At 36.4% G+C, this 16,519-nt stretch overlaps 1 protein-coding gene across 3 annotated transcripts; it reads right to left on the reverse strand.

The window, feature by feature from the left end:
- Positions 1-11,379: 11,379 nt before the first annotated feature.
- On the reverse strand, positions 11,380-15,996 carry LOC124170228. 3 transcript variants are annotated; one of them, XM_046548936.1, is made up of 5 exons: positions 13,078-13,636; positions 12,825-12,992; positions 12,622-12,708; positions 12,179-12,262; positions 11,380-11,917 (listed from the first exon to the last, which is right to left on the reverse strand). In XM_046548936.1, the coding sequence occupies exons 1-5, from the start codon at positions 13,298-13,300 to the stop codon at positions 11,640-11,642; spliced, it is 840 nt and encodes a 279-aa protein (XP_046404892.1). In that variant the 5' UTR covers positions 13,301-13,636; the 3' UTR covers positions 11,380-11,639. The 3 variants fall into 3 exon arrangements, 2 of the variants coding, with proteins under 2 accessions (XP_046404892.1, XP_046404891.1); XM_046548935.1 differs by having other exon boundaries at positions 12,179-12,265; XR_006867375.1 differs by lacking the exons at positions 11,380-11,917; positions 12,179-12,262; positions 12,622-12,708 and having other exon boundaries at positions 12,869-12,992; positions 13,078-15,996.
- Positions 15,997-16,519: the final 523 nt, after the last annotated feature.

The following is a 16,519-nucleotide window of genomic DNA, read 5'->3' on the forward strand; positions in this document are numbered from 1 at the left end:
AATTCTCTTTAAATACTGAAGAAGGTCTTCAGAAATAACTATGGGACCAGAAGAAGTTTACATTACTAAAAAATATGTATAATGTACTTTTCATCTTATTATAAAGGTGAGAAGTAAATTGACTATAATATAATTAAGACAGTAGTTTTTATAGGGCCATTTTTAAATAGATGCACATAACCAATAAGATGTGATGGTCAGCTGATGAAATCAGCAGGATTAGTATTGCACTTGCCACCTAGGTCAGAGCCCACAAATTTGGACTTTCTATGAGGCAGAGTTGGCAAATTGCTTCATATGAAATGACAAACAAGGGTTTGAGACACGATCTTGGCTGCATATACTTAGTCATTTTCTTGAGCGATTCTATTATCATTACTGTCATTACATGAGATCTTGAAATGACCTCAATAATTAAGGCGTAAGCAGTTAATTTTCCCACAAAATCCACCTGATAAATTTAAGGCTGGAGAGTGGTTTCTTTACTTTAGAGAAATAAAAGTTTAGTCCAAATGTTAATGAAATAAGCAAGCACAACAATAATTGAATGTCATTCAAAGAAAACAGAAATTATCTCATGATATTTTTTAGAACAGCCAATCTTGAAAATCATAGGAATGGTAATAAAAATAATCGAATGCTAGGGTTGTATTGAAAGGGAGAGTACTAACTTTGAATACAACCCAAGAGACTAGAGAGCATAATTCAATTCTGGGCGCTGGACAGCACAAAATAACAAAAGTAATGTCCTTGCAAGAATTTCAACAAAATGCAAGGATGGATTGCTGATAGCTCTCAAGGAAAATACCTAAGCTACTGACATATGTTGGTCTCATTGAAGTATTTAATTAATAGAAATTTGAAAACTTTACTTACAGCTTAGAGCCAAATGAATGTGTGTCTGTCCAAACTTTATGTTCCCTTTAAGGCCTTCCAATAAATAATATTTTGCAATATCATCTAAGAATGATGCTATCAACCCACGCCTTGTTGCATCTGGTGGAGTAGAACCCCCAACTCTTCAAAAAATCAATCTGAAATAAAAATTATTATATTAGGGATAATTCATTGAACCAAAGGCTATACACATCCACTATGACAATTTTACATGAAGAATACTGGGTGTCCCATTTATCTTGATCACCCGAAATAACTTTTTGTCCAGATGGAAATTCAAAAATGTGTCAAGCAAATGTTCATTAGCCGTCAGGGGGACATTAATTAGCATGATTGACTTCCTTGTAGCTTTATTATTTACAAAGATATGAAAAGCGGTATGTCTTTTTAAAATGGCACCCTATATTTTTTATGTGGCAGTTCATTTCCTCTCCTAAAGACTTATTCAAAAATGTGGCAGTGGACCATTAACATAAACACAGAGTTATGAAAAATGTCTGACTCAATAGCACTTAGTGCAGGTAGGCGGGTATTGGAACTACTCCACCAGTCATTCATAAAAAATATAGGGTGTCATTTAAAAAAGACATACCACTCTTCAAATCTTTGTAGAAACAAAGATACAAGGAAGGCAGTCATGCTGATTAATGTCCCCCTGAGGGCTTATGAACATTTGCTTGACACATTTTTGAACTTCCATCTGAACACAAAGTTATTTCGGGTGGTCAAGATAAATGGGATACCCTGCATAATTGGAATCAAGATCAAACAGTCTGCTTGCTTAGAAGAAAACAATATTAGGGAGCCAACACATCTCAAAGTCTTTGATCACTCTATTGAAAAGTGCTTCAAGCAAACATAAAGGAAGATGAATCTAAACCATTTCCTATACTGGGCTGGGTATTAATAATAATACCACAGATAAACTGATATTCACTTTATCATTATGGCCCAATGGTTTTATCCCTGAGTAATGTGCACAAATAGACTTGCCTCCAACAAATCAAATCCCATTACTTATCCCCTCTTTAACAATATCACAGTGACATCTTTAACTACAAAAAATTATAAAAAATGAGACACAAAATTGATTGAAATGTTTTCTTTTAATAACAATTACCTGATTGGAACTTTGATCCAAAACTTTTTACATCATCATGAAGATGTTTTTGACATGAAGCTACACTTAAACCCACTACACCTAAGTGAAAAATAAACACTATAAAAAATGTAAATAACTTTAAATGACTCAATAAATAGTAAAGCCGAGAAGTTTTTCTTCATAATCCTCCCACACTACGGTGATGCAATGCGTCAAGCATTAAAATAAATTTAAGTTTATGCATATGCAATGTTTTTCAATCCACAGAAGATGGATTGACTGAGCTGTCTCAGGAAGTGTGAGAAGGTTGAAAATATTATTATATATGCTTCATTTAAAATAAAAAATGTTGCAATAAGCAACACTTCTACTTACCCAGATTCTGATGAAGGAAGCAAAAGTAGAACTTCAGCGGTTGATAAACTTTTGTTGGAGAAGTTTCGCAAACATAACACTACAAAATTACGTAGTAACAGTATATGATTGCCTAGGTGCTGGTGAAACAAGTAAAAGAAGAACTTAAGAGGCTGATATGCTTCGGCAGGATCAATTCCGCTCACGAAGAACACAACTTAGTTCACGTAACATTATTAATGTGCACATGAATACAACAACGGCCATGGCCGTTGGATTCGGTTGGATTTGAAAGTGGTAATGCGCATGCGCATATTTGTTTTTCTCTCGATGGAAATCGACTATTGGTGGAATCGACCATCGATGGTATCCACAATCGATAGCTCGACATCGCGGGCGGGAGTCTAAATCTTGGTAGGCGAAAAATTAAGTTTCGCCTTATGACTTGAGGAATAAATCCCACTGGGAAATATATCTTTTTTGTATCATCGCCTTAGTAGATTAAAAAGCACGAGTGAAATCACATTTCGAAGACATTCTTCTTTATGAAACGAGGAAAACTTATCATGGCAGGATTTTTTTTACATCTTAAGGGAATTGATTAATTTTTTAATTAATCTGCATTTCGTAGCACCCCAGGTGGACGGCGTTCTTGGGTGTTCCGAAAAGAAATGATGAAACACACTGTAACAACTGTGACTCAGTTATTACATACACAAAAGCCTACTGTCAAAATATATACCGCGAATATCCCACAATGGTTCGCAATGTCTCTGGGACGAAATAGGAATATAAGGGATCAAAATAGGATATTCCAGGAATATCCTCTGCTGTGTGGGTACCTATTCTTTTATCTCAATATTTTCATATTTTAATGAATGAGGGAAAATTGTTGTAAGGACGTTGCAAAGCAACCTGTCTGCAACGTTGCAAAGAGACCTAAGTAGCTCTGCAACCTCGTGCAACCTGTCTGCAACGTTGCCAGGACGTTGCCAAGAGACCTCAACAGCCCTGCAACCTCTGCAACCTCGTGCAACCTGACTGCAACGTTGCTGCAACTCATTGTGTTTACTGGGACGTCTGTATTTCGCGTGCATTTACAAATTAACATAAATAGCCGCCATATTTACTACCCTTGCTCACATCAACCAGTATATGATTTATTTTAAAGCTTTCTGGGTATAAATTCGAATGGATGAATGATTATTAAAATAGGGAAATCTGGCGTTTGCTGTGAACATATTATTTCTGGAAAAAATGTTTATGAACATTTCGCAAGACGCCACGAAAATCTACCTCCCAAGTATTACAGGAAATATACCTAATGTATATTTTGTGTATTTTTGACCACATTTACAAATGTATTTCCTCTGTATTCATACATATGTAAAAGTGGTACGTGTTACACGATAAATACATTTGTATTTTTGTGTATTTTTGACCACATTTACATAAGTATCCAAATTTCAAAAATACACAAAAAATACAAATGTATTTATCGTGTAACAAGTGCCACTTTTACATATGCATTAATACAAAGGAAATACATTCAATAATACATATGTACTACAGATGTAATACATAACAAAAATATATATGTATGTGACCCATGAAAATACAATATATATATATACATATGTATATCCAAATGTGTGTTGTTGGGGTGCCTCCACTTCCGGTGTAGCTTCGTTCAGTAGGACATCAGAATCATCGAAGGTGCTAGTAGCTTGAGCTTTAGGAATAGAAATAACATCAGTATGCTTCACCTGGCGAATTGCTGATGGTAAATTCAGTTTTTTCAACACACAGTGTCGGTTTCGCAAAAATAGCCATTCGTTAAATAGCAAGTGGGTTCAACTCAATTTTTTTCAACGGATGATGAAAATGATGATCTGATTTTCTGTACTGATATTGAAGGACTGACGAGGAAATTAGCCGTTAAGAATGATCCAGACCAATGGAGGCTATTCATCGACTTGTCGAAGACAAGTTTAATGGTTGTGTTTTACTGAACAGCGGCCACGATTTACCTTTGGTTCCTATTGGATATGCCACTGTTAAACCATTGGTACTGCGAAATTTAGGGAACGATTTCACCAGATTAGCCATTAGGGTGGTGCGAAAAAACTCAAGTTCCAAATTTCGTGTCGTAATAGTGCGGAAAAGTTGCGATACGTTAGTACAAGAAAAACAAAAAAGGAATTATTAAAATCGGACGTCATCTTCCGATCCCGCAAAGCACCTGAAAAAATGACAAAAATGAAAAAATTGTTTTTTTCGTTGTAAAAAAATTAAATAAAATTTATATCTTTTAACGCTGTATCAAAAAATGATTAAAAATAGCATAGGTTATTATTTATATATGCATATTTATGGCTTTTAACTGTTATTACCGATCACACAAGATCATTAAAAATGTATAAATTTTGCAATTTCGCCTATTTTTCAGAGTTTTGTAATAATTACTTGAGGATAATTTTTGGGAAGTTTTATTAGCTCTTTAGATCAAAAATGACAATAAAACTGACCACTAGAATTAAAAGGCAAAATTGCAATTTAAAAAGGCAGCATGTTAACCCTATTGAAACCGAAAGTGAAGATGTTGAGGTTTTAAATGACGCAACGCTAAGTTCATCAATCAAGTAGAAATTTGTTGACTAGGAAGAATACATGCCTAGTAAATCCAAAAAAATATAAATCACCATGGTAAATGAGGGAAAAATTCCAAAGTACAGCTTTTCATTGTGATCAATACAGGTCTCACCGTACAGCTGCTGCTGTAGCATCAAGTGTACTTGTAGACATTGGGGTTATAACTGAAGAATATACTTCTAAGTTCATAGACCTATGTAGAATTAAAAGGGAAAAGAAAAATATAATAAGCGATTTTGAGCAAATCCATCTTGATTTAGGTGAGTTACACGGTTATACTTTGACGGAAGGGTAGACAATACCAAAGTAATAGAAATGATTGAAGCGAAGGAGTAATGTCGGACAGTTATAGCGGAACACCATTCTCTAATAAAAGAACCGCCTTTTGTGTATTTGAGTTATGTTTCTCCAAGCTCCGGGTCTTTTAAAGATATTGTGGTCTCCATACTATCTTATCTCTCTGATCAAGGAGTATCATTAGAGTTCTTAGAGTTAGTTTGCTGTGATGGCACGAACATCAATATTAGATGGAAAGGTGCACTATTAGAAAGCTCGTAAAACACCAATGACACCCGCTGCAGTGGGCAGTTGGGTTACTTCATTTCATTGAATTACTTTTGTCGTATTTTTCAGTATTTAGATTGTGAAATAAGTGGCCAAGAGTCATTTATTGGGCCAATTGGACTAATATGAATGGTTATGGAAAGCTTCAAAACTGCATTTACAAACAATTGAATGTGAAATTCTATAAGTTGATAGATAAATTTTGAGCAAGGACCAAAGATACCTTATTGACATTAGTCAAGCAATCACAAGTGGCGACTTTCCAAATGACTTAGCAAACCGGGATACTGGACCATTTTCACATGCTAGATGGCTCGTCAGAACAGAGCAAAGGAAACCTCTCGATACATACCTGGATATTAAAAGAAAGTAGTTTTCCCTTATAATGAACGGAACTCTAACTTTGATCACGAAGAGAATGTATTGATGGTGATGGCTTTTTTTTATTACAGATGGCACATTAGAGAGCTACGGCTAAAAAGAGTATTTAAAGCCAGACAGACTTAACCAAAAGGAAAACCTATCGTAAACTTCATTACTCCTACCATGAACTTCGAAATAACTGACCATATAGAATTGATTGACTGGAATGTAGTCAAACTATCTACTCCACCTCTTCCTATGAGAATAATTACTAATGAAGAAATAGCTTCCTTCATTGAATCTGGCGATAAACAAGATTGGGATATTATAACTTCCCATATCACACACAAGCAATGGAGCCGTGTGTGAAATTGGTAACGGAGGCATCCCTTAAGCTTTATGGCTATCGATCCAGAGATGGATTTATTAGGGCTAATTCAAATCAAGGTCCATTATGCCAGACTTTACCACTAAATCGCAGTACAAAGTAGTTTTCAAAAGTTAAAATTTAAAAGAAGGACAAAAAATTTAAATATTGTAGAAGCAGTAACCCTCATTGGTTGATGGATGGAGGGTGTGGGTAGAACTCGGAAGTGCAGCCTCCTCTTCGCGGTGAGTTCAGGGTTGTTTAAATATTATTTGATCATACATAAACAAAGGAAGAGCTGCATAATCAAACATGTATTTTAGACTAAAATATTACCTTAAGTTATTATGACACAACTCTGAAAAACCGGCTAAATTGCAAAATTTATACATTTTTAATGATCTTGTGCGATCGGTAATAACAGTTAAAAGCCATAAATATGCATATATAAATAATAACCTATGCTATTTTTAATCATTTTTTGCTACAGCATTAAAATATATTAATTTAATTTAATTTTTTTACAACGAAAAAAAAAAACAATTTTTTTCATTTTTGTCATTTTTCAGGTGCTTTGCGGGATCGGAAGATGACGTCCGATTTTAATAATTCTTTTTTTGTTTTTCTTGTACTAACGTATCGCAACTTCTCCGCACTATTACGACACGAAATTTGGAACTTGAGTTTTTTCGCACCACCCTATTAGCCATTCACAAAGACGTCTATGACAACCACTGCAACAGAATTTAGGGGCCCACGATTTGTCTTGGTCACCAGTTTTACACCCGAAATAAAGTTCATGAGATTTCCGCACAAGAAGGTGACTATGTAGATATGTGACTATAATGTAGATATGTCAGGCGAACGAGTTACCAACAACAAGTAACATACATTCTATTACTGCCGTTATAATCTCTTATTGATTGTGGAAAAAAAGATATTCTGAATCTGTCTGCTCTACAATCTATCACTCTTATTTTATTTATATGGTCTGATCATCCATAGTATGTTGGCGTTAGTCGAATCGGTTCAGTGTGAAATTGAACTTTTAAATAGTTAAACGGCCTTGAAGATGGGAAACAAGGCGTCGCTCGAAACGTCGGCTCATATCAAAGAATTTTCCTGGCTGAGAACCCGATAAATATTCATCAATTGTATTCACCAGGAGAAATTAAAATCGTTTATGGCGTAGAGTAGTTTCCTATTATTTTTATTGCCTAAATCGAAAAATTATTACCCCTGGAGTATTTATCTCATGCTTTCAAGTTTTTAAATGACGATAACTTTTTTCGTGACGTGTTGTAAAAGTGAAAAATTTCAAGCGCGCGAAAACGCGACGGCTAAATATGAATGCTGGGAAAAGCCCGTGTCACTTCTGGCTCCTGCTGTGTGAGACCACCTGGGTGCGAGGCCATGAACGCCACTACGATGCAGGCTGCTTGCTGCCAAGCAAAGCGGTAGCGTAGAGTACCTAGCTAGCAGGTAGCGCTTGGATTAAATAAGGATTATTAATACCCTATCAAACGAAGAAATCTTTCTGACCTTAAGCAATTTTAATAGGTGATTATTAAGAGATGTTTCCGTGAGCTCTATTCCTCGTGCATGCATTGGTAATTCAGACGATGTAAAACTCCCAACTACTCGTATAGAAACTAGGTCCCTGTGACGTCACGTTGAGTGGCATCGCGTGGGCGCCAATCCGGCCTTTTTCAAATGAGGTTAAAACTGACCATTAATATTTGTCTAAACTTGGATATCTGCAATCAAATAATTTGTATATTATGCATACACTAATGGAGAGTAACAAAACGCAATCAATGACTTTCGTTTTCTTTGATGAAGGAAACTACCCTATTGTAATTTTTTATCATAAGATGGCATTGTCCACTGTGCGTGTATAATCAGTTTTAACAGAATTTTCTGAAACTTGGAATGTGGCTTGTCAATACGATAAAAGGAAAGATAGCTCAAGATAACTCACCACCCCCCCTTGAGTTTTTTCTATAACTGCTAATGCTTCCCTTCCCTCTGCATTACGATGTAAATATCTGAGAGCAACACGGTGTCCTTTTTATATAGCCACCCTGTCGATTTCTGAAACAACAATGCCTGTTCGCTGTCCTTTTGAAGTCTGTTGATAGCCTGTTGGAGATTAGTGAACAGAGTATAAACAGCCAACGAACAATCTCGGGTCACTGACAAGTAGGAACAACTTACGAACAGCCTACCAACAGTTTGTACTCTGTTTGCAGCTTGTTCCTTAACAGGCAGGCAACAAGCATTTCGGGAACAATAGTGAACAAGCTTTTAACAGGCAGGGGCCGGTTGGTAGTATGTTTCACCGAACAGGGAATGAACAGACAACAGTGAACAAACACTAAACACCCTATCGATTTACGTAAAAATGATGCCTGTTCGCTGTCAGTTTGGAACCTTTTGGAGTTTTTGAGAACAGATTATGAACAACGTACGAACAATTGTTTTAAGTTTCGGAATTTGGACAACAATTTGGATTTATCCGAATTTAATTGAGTACAAGGAAGTTTGCTTGAATCCAAAGAAAATATCATCTACTTAAACAGTAATTATATACGGTTGAATTCATTATCACGATTACCATCAACCACGGATGACGGTTATTGAAGTGAGCACGGAAATTATATTAGCTATCTGCTCGGCTTACGCACGTTAAATACTTTACTTCGCCAATTACAGGCAGGGGCCGTATGTTTCAGCCAAAGAGTATGTACTCGGTGGTTTCAGCGGACTGGGAACGAACAGACAACAGTGAACGGACAGTCAACAGGCAGGGGCCGGTTCATAGTCCGTTTCACTGTACAGGGTACGAACAGAAAACAGTGAACAGCTAGTGAACAGGTTCAAACAGGTTCTCAACAAGGACGGAAAGATAGCGTGGTGCTGCTACCTACCTAAAGAAGATAGCAAACGCAAGCAATGACGCCAATAACCCAAATACCGTTATCCGGACAGTTTACGAGCACATGGTCGACTGTGTTGTGGTGAAGTTGTTGGTTGAGGAGAAAACAGTTATTTATTTGCGTATTATTTAACATGTGCTAAATGCCCGCAGTGACGAATTAAGTAATTCGTGCATCCATTCAGTGATAGTGAAAGTCGTGAAGTGATATTTGTTCTTGAGTGTGGTTATTTAATAATTTATTGTGTCTCTTAAGTTTTTGAGCAAGTACTGAGATTTGTATTATGCGTATGTGCGTTACGTCGCCAATAAGAACCAACAAACATTGTCAGAGGACTGTCTTTCTTGTAGGTTTGTTTGTGAGAAGTGAAATCATCGTGTTCATAAATATTCTTTAAAGGCGTGTTTCTCTTTTAAATCACACGTATTATATTGACATAGTGCAGAATCCGAGTTGTATTAATTTAAGGAAGTACATATTTCTTTGATGAAGGCATGTGAAATATTTGTTGATGTAGTGTTTGTTCTGTTAATGATGACAAAGCTTGCTTTTCTGCAACTACCCTATAAACCAAAAGTGTTGTGAAAACGTTGCAAAAACGTTATGCTGCAACCAATATGGAGTTGCTGCAACGTAATCGCAACGTTGCAAAACCTGTCAAAAGTCCTCTCAACAACGTTTTTGCAACGTAATGACAACGTATTTGCAACCTCTCGTGAGACAAATTTGCAACATTTACGCAACCCTTTAAAATAATACTCAAAATATGCCTTAAAAGAAAAAAAATTTATTTAATTATAACATAGCATGTTTTTCACTTTTTTTTTCATTTCTCTGGTGCCTTGAATTGGCATGTCTTAGCCAATCTATAATCTTCTCCTTCACATCTTTGTGGCTGTAGGTTGCCAACGTCTGCTTCAAACGAAAAGCATCTGAAATGAAGGATTTCAATTTCAGTTACAGGATGGTGATAGTTATTATTCCCCAATGTACTAATTCCCCAATAGTCCAAGTACCCATTCAATGACAATTAACTCACCAAAAATACAGCCACAGGTTAGCGTGGTGCTGAACTGCCTTTTTTTAATTCCCGTGTTCGAGTTTCCTAGGTAAGAGAAGAGCCTCCCAACGTCATCAGTAAATATGTGGTACATCATACCAAACACCCCACTCGTGAGGTTGTTTCCTCCTCTTCTTACTAACTCTTTCATCTGAAACAAATTATTCATGTTAAAAATTAGATCCACAAAAAAAATAAATACACAGGAAAAGATTTTATCCATCTATTACTCTGGTCAGCATAGATTTTCTCTTAGAGATGAATTAGGGTGATAAAACTTTACTTTTTGTACTGATTCTGAATCTGTTCTTGAATTCTTTCTATCAAGTCTAGTTTCCTTAGGACAGCATAATGTTTTCACTTTAACGGAAGAAGTAATTTAATTCATTTATATATCATGATAACAAGAGTAGTAGTAGTGGTAACTTGAGTTGAAAATAAAACTTCCCGACAAAAACATGTCCAACGAAGTCATACCTTCCTACACTACCAAAAAATGTTTAATCTTGGACTATCCTATTATTTTGTTCTAAGCAATGATCAATAAGTTGCCAGTTCATATTAGTATGTGACTAACTATGGGTGCATAAAGACATTTTTTCTCTGAAAATGGTTTGAGATTTTATTTGCTCACCAAAAAGTAAAGGTTATTATCTCTATGATCACATTGCAACTGTTGAGACGTGGCTTAGCTTTCATCATGCCTCGATAGCGCGTGAACTATCCCAATTGCTTTTGTCGTGAGTGCGGTGAAGTTACTTTTAAAGCTAAAAGGGAGCACATTACTTCCTTTTTGAGACAGCGTTATAAGCTATATTTTGACAGTCTGTTGGGCAACCAAGATGAAGGATGGGACCCCTAAGTGATGCATGACACCTGTGTACGGCTTTTTACTGGATGAACTGAGGGAAAATGTCGTAAGAATTTTGCCGTTTCTATGATTTGGTGAGAACCTAAGGATCATTTTTCAGACTGTTATCTTTGTTTAAAAAATTAAAGGAATTACACTGAAGTCAAAGTATGAAATTGATGGATCCAAATAACAAAATTTCTATGCATCGATCTCGCCATGACAAATTAATTTTTTCTCAAGAAAAAACTTTACTTTTTGCAACAATGTTTTCCTACTTATGGTTACTCAAAATTTTGAATTAAACACAGATGATTGGCGATTGTTCATTGATTCCTCCATGGTTATTTTAAAGGCTATTCTCTTACATAATGGCAATAAGCTCCCCTGAATAACGTTAGCACATAAGAGAACAAGGCGTGATAGAAAAAATCTGAGCCCAGATTTGGGATCAGCGTGAAAAACCCTTCAATGATCACCCAACAACATGTCTAGGACAGAAAAAAAGTTTTTTGTTGACCAGTAATATCATTCACTAGGACACACAATATTACCAAAGCTCCTTGAAAACGTTTGTCCCGCAGATGGACTTCCAAGGAATCGAAGTCTTCTTCCGATTTAATCGGAAATTTGAAATCAAAGTATTGATCACTTTCTTCCACCCTACTTTGAGAAATACATTTTTTAATGTCTATGATTTCTTTCATTATCTCCTGCTGAGATTTTTCAATTTTCTCCAAGTATTCCAATATAGACTTTTGGGAAAGGTCTGCAAAAATATCAAACATTGAGAAACATACACACATGAAAAAGAAAGACATACTTTTAAAATGTAAACAGGAAAGGAACATATACAGCAAGTGTTGTAACAATTCACTTCTACTGAGACAATGATCATCACTTACATTACTGCATAATTTTCCAGTTACTTTTTAGAGAAGTCAAATTAGAGTAGTAATGATATGCTTAATTTTATAGAATCTAAGCAAATACAGACTTGACACCACAGTATAAAAATATTGCAATTTACCTTTCTTCTTCACAAGGCTACTTTCCTCGGCTGGACTAATGTCAACATCTGCTGACCTCAAAATTGAGGGCTCACGTTGAGAGGCTCCTTAAAAAAAGAGGAACCTCAATAATTTCAAATTTTAGCAAATTGTCGTTTTAATAACACATACAAAATATTTAATGCCAACAGAGTTCAGATTATCCATTATAACCCTGACAGAGACTCAAATCAGTTATTTACAACCAACTATCAGTAAGATCACATCACACAATCAAGAGGAAAACTTCCTCAAATAGATGGTATTAATCACACAATTATTTTATTTATTTCATCTGGATAGCCTTTGAAATTCACATACTACCCATCAGTATGTGGTATCCAGATGAATATGCAACTTTCTCTCTGCTTCTGTCAAAATATGCCCTACACATTAATTAGATAATAATAAGGTAAATACTTACGTGGTGTCGGAATAAATTTTGGAGGGCTTTCGCGTGATATCTGCCTCTCACACCTTTCAGGTGATGAATCATCACTGACACAGCGCACTAAGCAAAATAAAGAGGTTAGATTTTAGTAAAACTATTACCTCAAATTGACAATATCATTTATATTATTATAGTATATTATGTCCACAAAAAAAAAATTCAGCAGAGAATCATACCTATCCTGCTTCTCTTAGTTGGTGCTGCGATTTTCGTTCCATCATCCTCATCACTCTCAAAAATAATGGGCTTCTTCTTCCTACGACCTCGCCCCAGTGGACGACCAGCATCAACATCTGAAGTATCCACGGCATCTAACTCCAGCTGTATTGCCACTGAATAATCTCCTAAGTACAGTAAAATAACATTATTGTCTGAAAGTAACCAATACTTAAAAATTGTGAATTACCTTAACTTCAACAGCTTACAAACCTGTAACACTCTGAGAGAAATGGCGAATTTTGTATTGGGGCCATCCCTCATTGGCTGGCATGCATGCTTTAATGTTAAAAAGCAGCTCCCTTGCTGAAATACTTTCAGGAGGAAACCTACATTCCTCCTTTGATGAGGACAACCACAATGTCGGTATAGCCTTGCACTCATTGGTGTCCATGAATTCAACCACAACCCACTGCTGAAGGAGATTTAAATACATATTTGTTATACTTAGCCCAATGAAAATAAATTAAAAAGATGACAAAAAATTCAGTTCAAAAGAGTTTGAAAATTAAGACATTTATCATTAAACAAACAAAACGAAGAACATGAAAAAAGTAAGAGCATTCAAGTGACGTAAGAGTTCACCAAGTACATAGATAATGAAAAATTGCTCTTTATGTCACGTGTAATCACATGAAGACCTGGTACACATAAAATGACACTGCTAGAGTTCAGCTGATCACGTCCAAGAGGCTTCTCATAGATTTGTAAACATGCACCTCTATTAGATGGACAGCCTATCAACAGGCAAAAGTTTATATCGACCATGAAAAGTCATACTACTCCCAAAGGCTATGAATCATTGAGGCAACAAATACACTGTCATCTCTCATTTCAGGAATGTGCAGGGCTTTTGTTACAACATCACTTTCTTCAATGACTTCTTCACTTTCACTCAAATTTTTCACTTTGAACACACCAATTAAATCAGAGTTCAATGGTTTATTGAAATACGACTCCTTGTGAAGGTACTTATTACCTATAAAACACACTCCACAATCCCTGGTTGCAATTGCCCTGACTAAGAAAATATCACCAGATTTTGTGATAACACAATTATCAGCACCACCTCCAATGCGACCAAACTCAGTATAAACAAAACGGTATAGTGGCAAGGAGCAGTTAACAGGCAGCTGATAATGAGGATTATTCTTTACACAGCCTTTTCTTTCCTTAGAACTGATCATATTCATGCAATCCCTCTCCATTATCCTTCGAGCAGCTGATTGCAAAGGATATCTGGTATTCCGCACCATGTTTTTCAGTTTCTGTAGTTGGTTTTCAAAAGGGAAACAACTGAAAGCATCTAATGGCCCAAATTTAGTAGCATCGTCCACTAGATGAAGGATGCCATGAACGTTATATGAGCAGTTGTATTTACCATAGAAATCAGGAAAAGTAGATACAAAATACCTCAAGCTCCTCCTAGCAAAATCCAATAAATCCTCATTTCCAAGATACTTTTGACAGCAAAGAATTCTAATCCCAGCATAGAGACATAGGAGATGAATAGCCACTTCCCGACTCAGACTTGATACAATGAGAGGAGCTGTGTACACAATGAAGAGCCTGAATTCTGTGGCTTTCCAGTGGCCAAGATCTTTCAAACTCCTGGGTTTCCTTTGAAATTCAATGCATATAAAGGATGCGATGTGGGATTGAATTGCATCAATTTCCTGCAACTTGCTTGCTCTGAGTTTCACGTTCTTGTGGCCTTTGAGAAAACTGTAGAAAATTTTACGAACCACGCCCAGACAAACCATGTGCATGTAGTCATACGGAAAGTCCTCAATAAAATCAATAGGAAGCTTTTCCAGAGGTGAAAGTCCAATGTGGTCATCCTCCTGTGATTTATCACGGAAAGAGTTGTCTGTTCTTTTGATTGAGTCGACCCCTAAAAACGACATTCTTCCTTCAATAAATTGCCCTTTAACAAGGCATTTTTCGCAGCCATAATATGAATTATGGCCCTTAACCTGCTTCAAATAAGACCTCGCTGGTGCATCGCAAACAAAGGAATGAATTACAAAAGAATACCTCCTTTCCCCAATTAACGCCCCATTGGCAAGCAGCGTTTGCAATTCATCCAACAAATCATGCATGTACTCGCACAACGTCTTGGGTTTCGAATATCCCCAAAAAATTCCCACAGGAAATGGGGGGATTTTTTCAATTTTCACTATTCTCATCAAAATAGGCCAAAACTGGCTAGCAGAACTCTTTGAAAGCGGTAGTCCGTCAATGTTTATTTGCAGTTCAATCACATCCGGTACAACGATATCCGCATTTATCTTTTCAACAACGTTTTTCACAGATTCGAGGATGCCGAAATGGAAATATTCGCCACTGGTTATCTTTTTAATTGCTAGCGACCGTGGGGTGGTACGTAGCGATCGCACATCTGAAGGTAGATCGGAAAAACAAGGATGCTTCTTCAATATTTTCAGGAGCTCAGTAACCTTGTTCTGCGGCACGTTCTCACTCCATAATTTTAAATCCTCCTTTAGATCCTCGACACTTAAATCGTCGGTACCACAGTCACGTAGTAACATCTCGCCACCTTCACTACCACTAGAACAAGATCCATTGCTTCCATCATCATCAATGTTATTGAGGTCTCTAGACGAATTTTCGTTCAGTGAACTTTGATCGCTGACCAAAACGCCCTCTATATCAGAATTTCCACTGCCTTCCTCCAACATACGACGAGAGCTGCTACCCTCCAAAGATTTAACTCTGCGCCGGTAATGACGGGCACCCAAATCACTAAGTTTTTTGTATGAAAATTTCGGCATTTCGATCGAAATTGCAGTAATCGACAATTTATTTGTGTAAATAACCCAAGAAATAATTGGTGTGTTAAAGAGAGAACACAGCAATCTGAAAAATTAAGCACGCGACACATGTAATACCGCATGGTGCAATCGTAACCCAAACCACATTTCATAAACTTACACATCACAAAATATACTTACCTTCATTATTGATGAAAAAAATCCAATCAGAAAAATCAGTCAATCAGCAAAACCAAAACCGTTGTCCAGACAGGCAGGGGTCAAATAATTGTAAAATATTCTTTAAGATTCGTAGAGCACAAAACCACACCGAAAAACGCAAGCGTTGGAGGGAGAGAGACGGAGTTGCAAATCGTTCGATGCTTCGATAGTGCAAATATCGATATTTTCGATGAAGCGAATATATATATATATCGATTTTATGATCGATATCGTGCCGTCTTTCCTTTCTTTCTCATAAGGCCAAGGTTTCTGCTTACTCTGCTTAAAAATTTTCTAAGTGCGAAAATTTGTATTTAGGCCGAAATTTTTTTTTTCTTGTGAGAGGCAATTTTATTCAGACGATGAAAATACGCTTTAAAAACCACATATTTAAATCTATTTTTGGGTAACACTATGTCCAAATAACACTCCGCTGAGCGACCGGCAACATGTCGCAACCTTTCTGCAACCTAATGAATATTCCACCCTCACATACAATCAGTGTCTTACGAATAGGATGAATCTTATTTAAATATGTACATCCTCCGGCTAAAATATTACGCTATAAAATTTTTCAGACCGAATGAGTGTATCAGCGACGTAATTAAGACGTTGCAGAAATGTTGCCGAAAGCCTAGCAACTTCCTGCAACTCCTGCA

Source organism: Ischnura elegans, chromosome 13 (genome assembly GCF_921293095.1).
Source record: "Ischnura elegans chromosome 13, ioIscEleg1.1, whole genome shotgun sequence".
NCBI classification, from domain to species: Eukaryota; Metazoa; Arthropoda; class Insecta; order Odonata; family Coenagrionidae; genus Ischnura; species Ischnura elegans.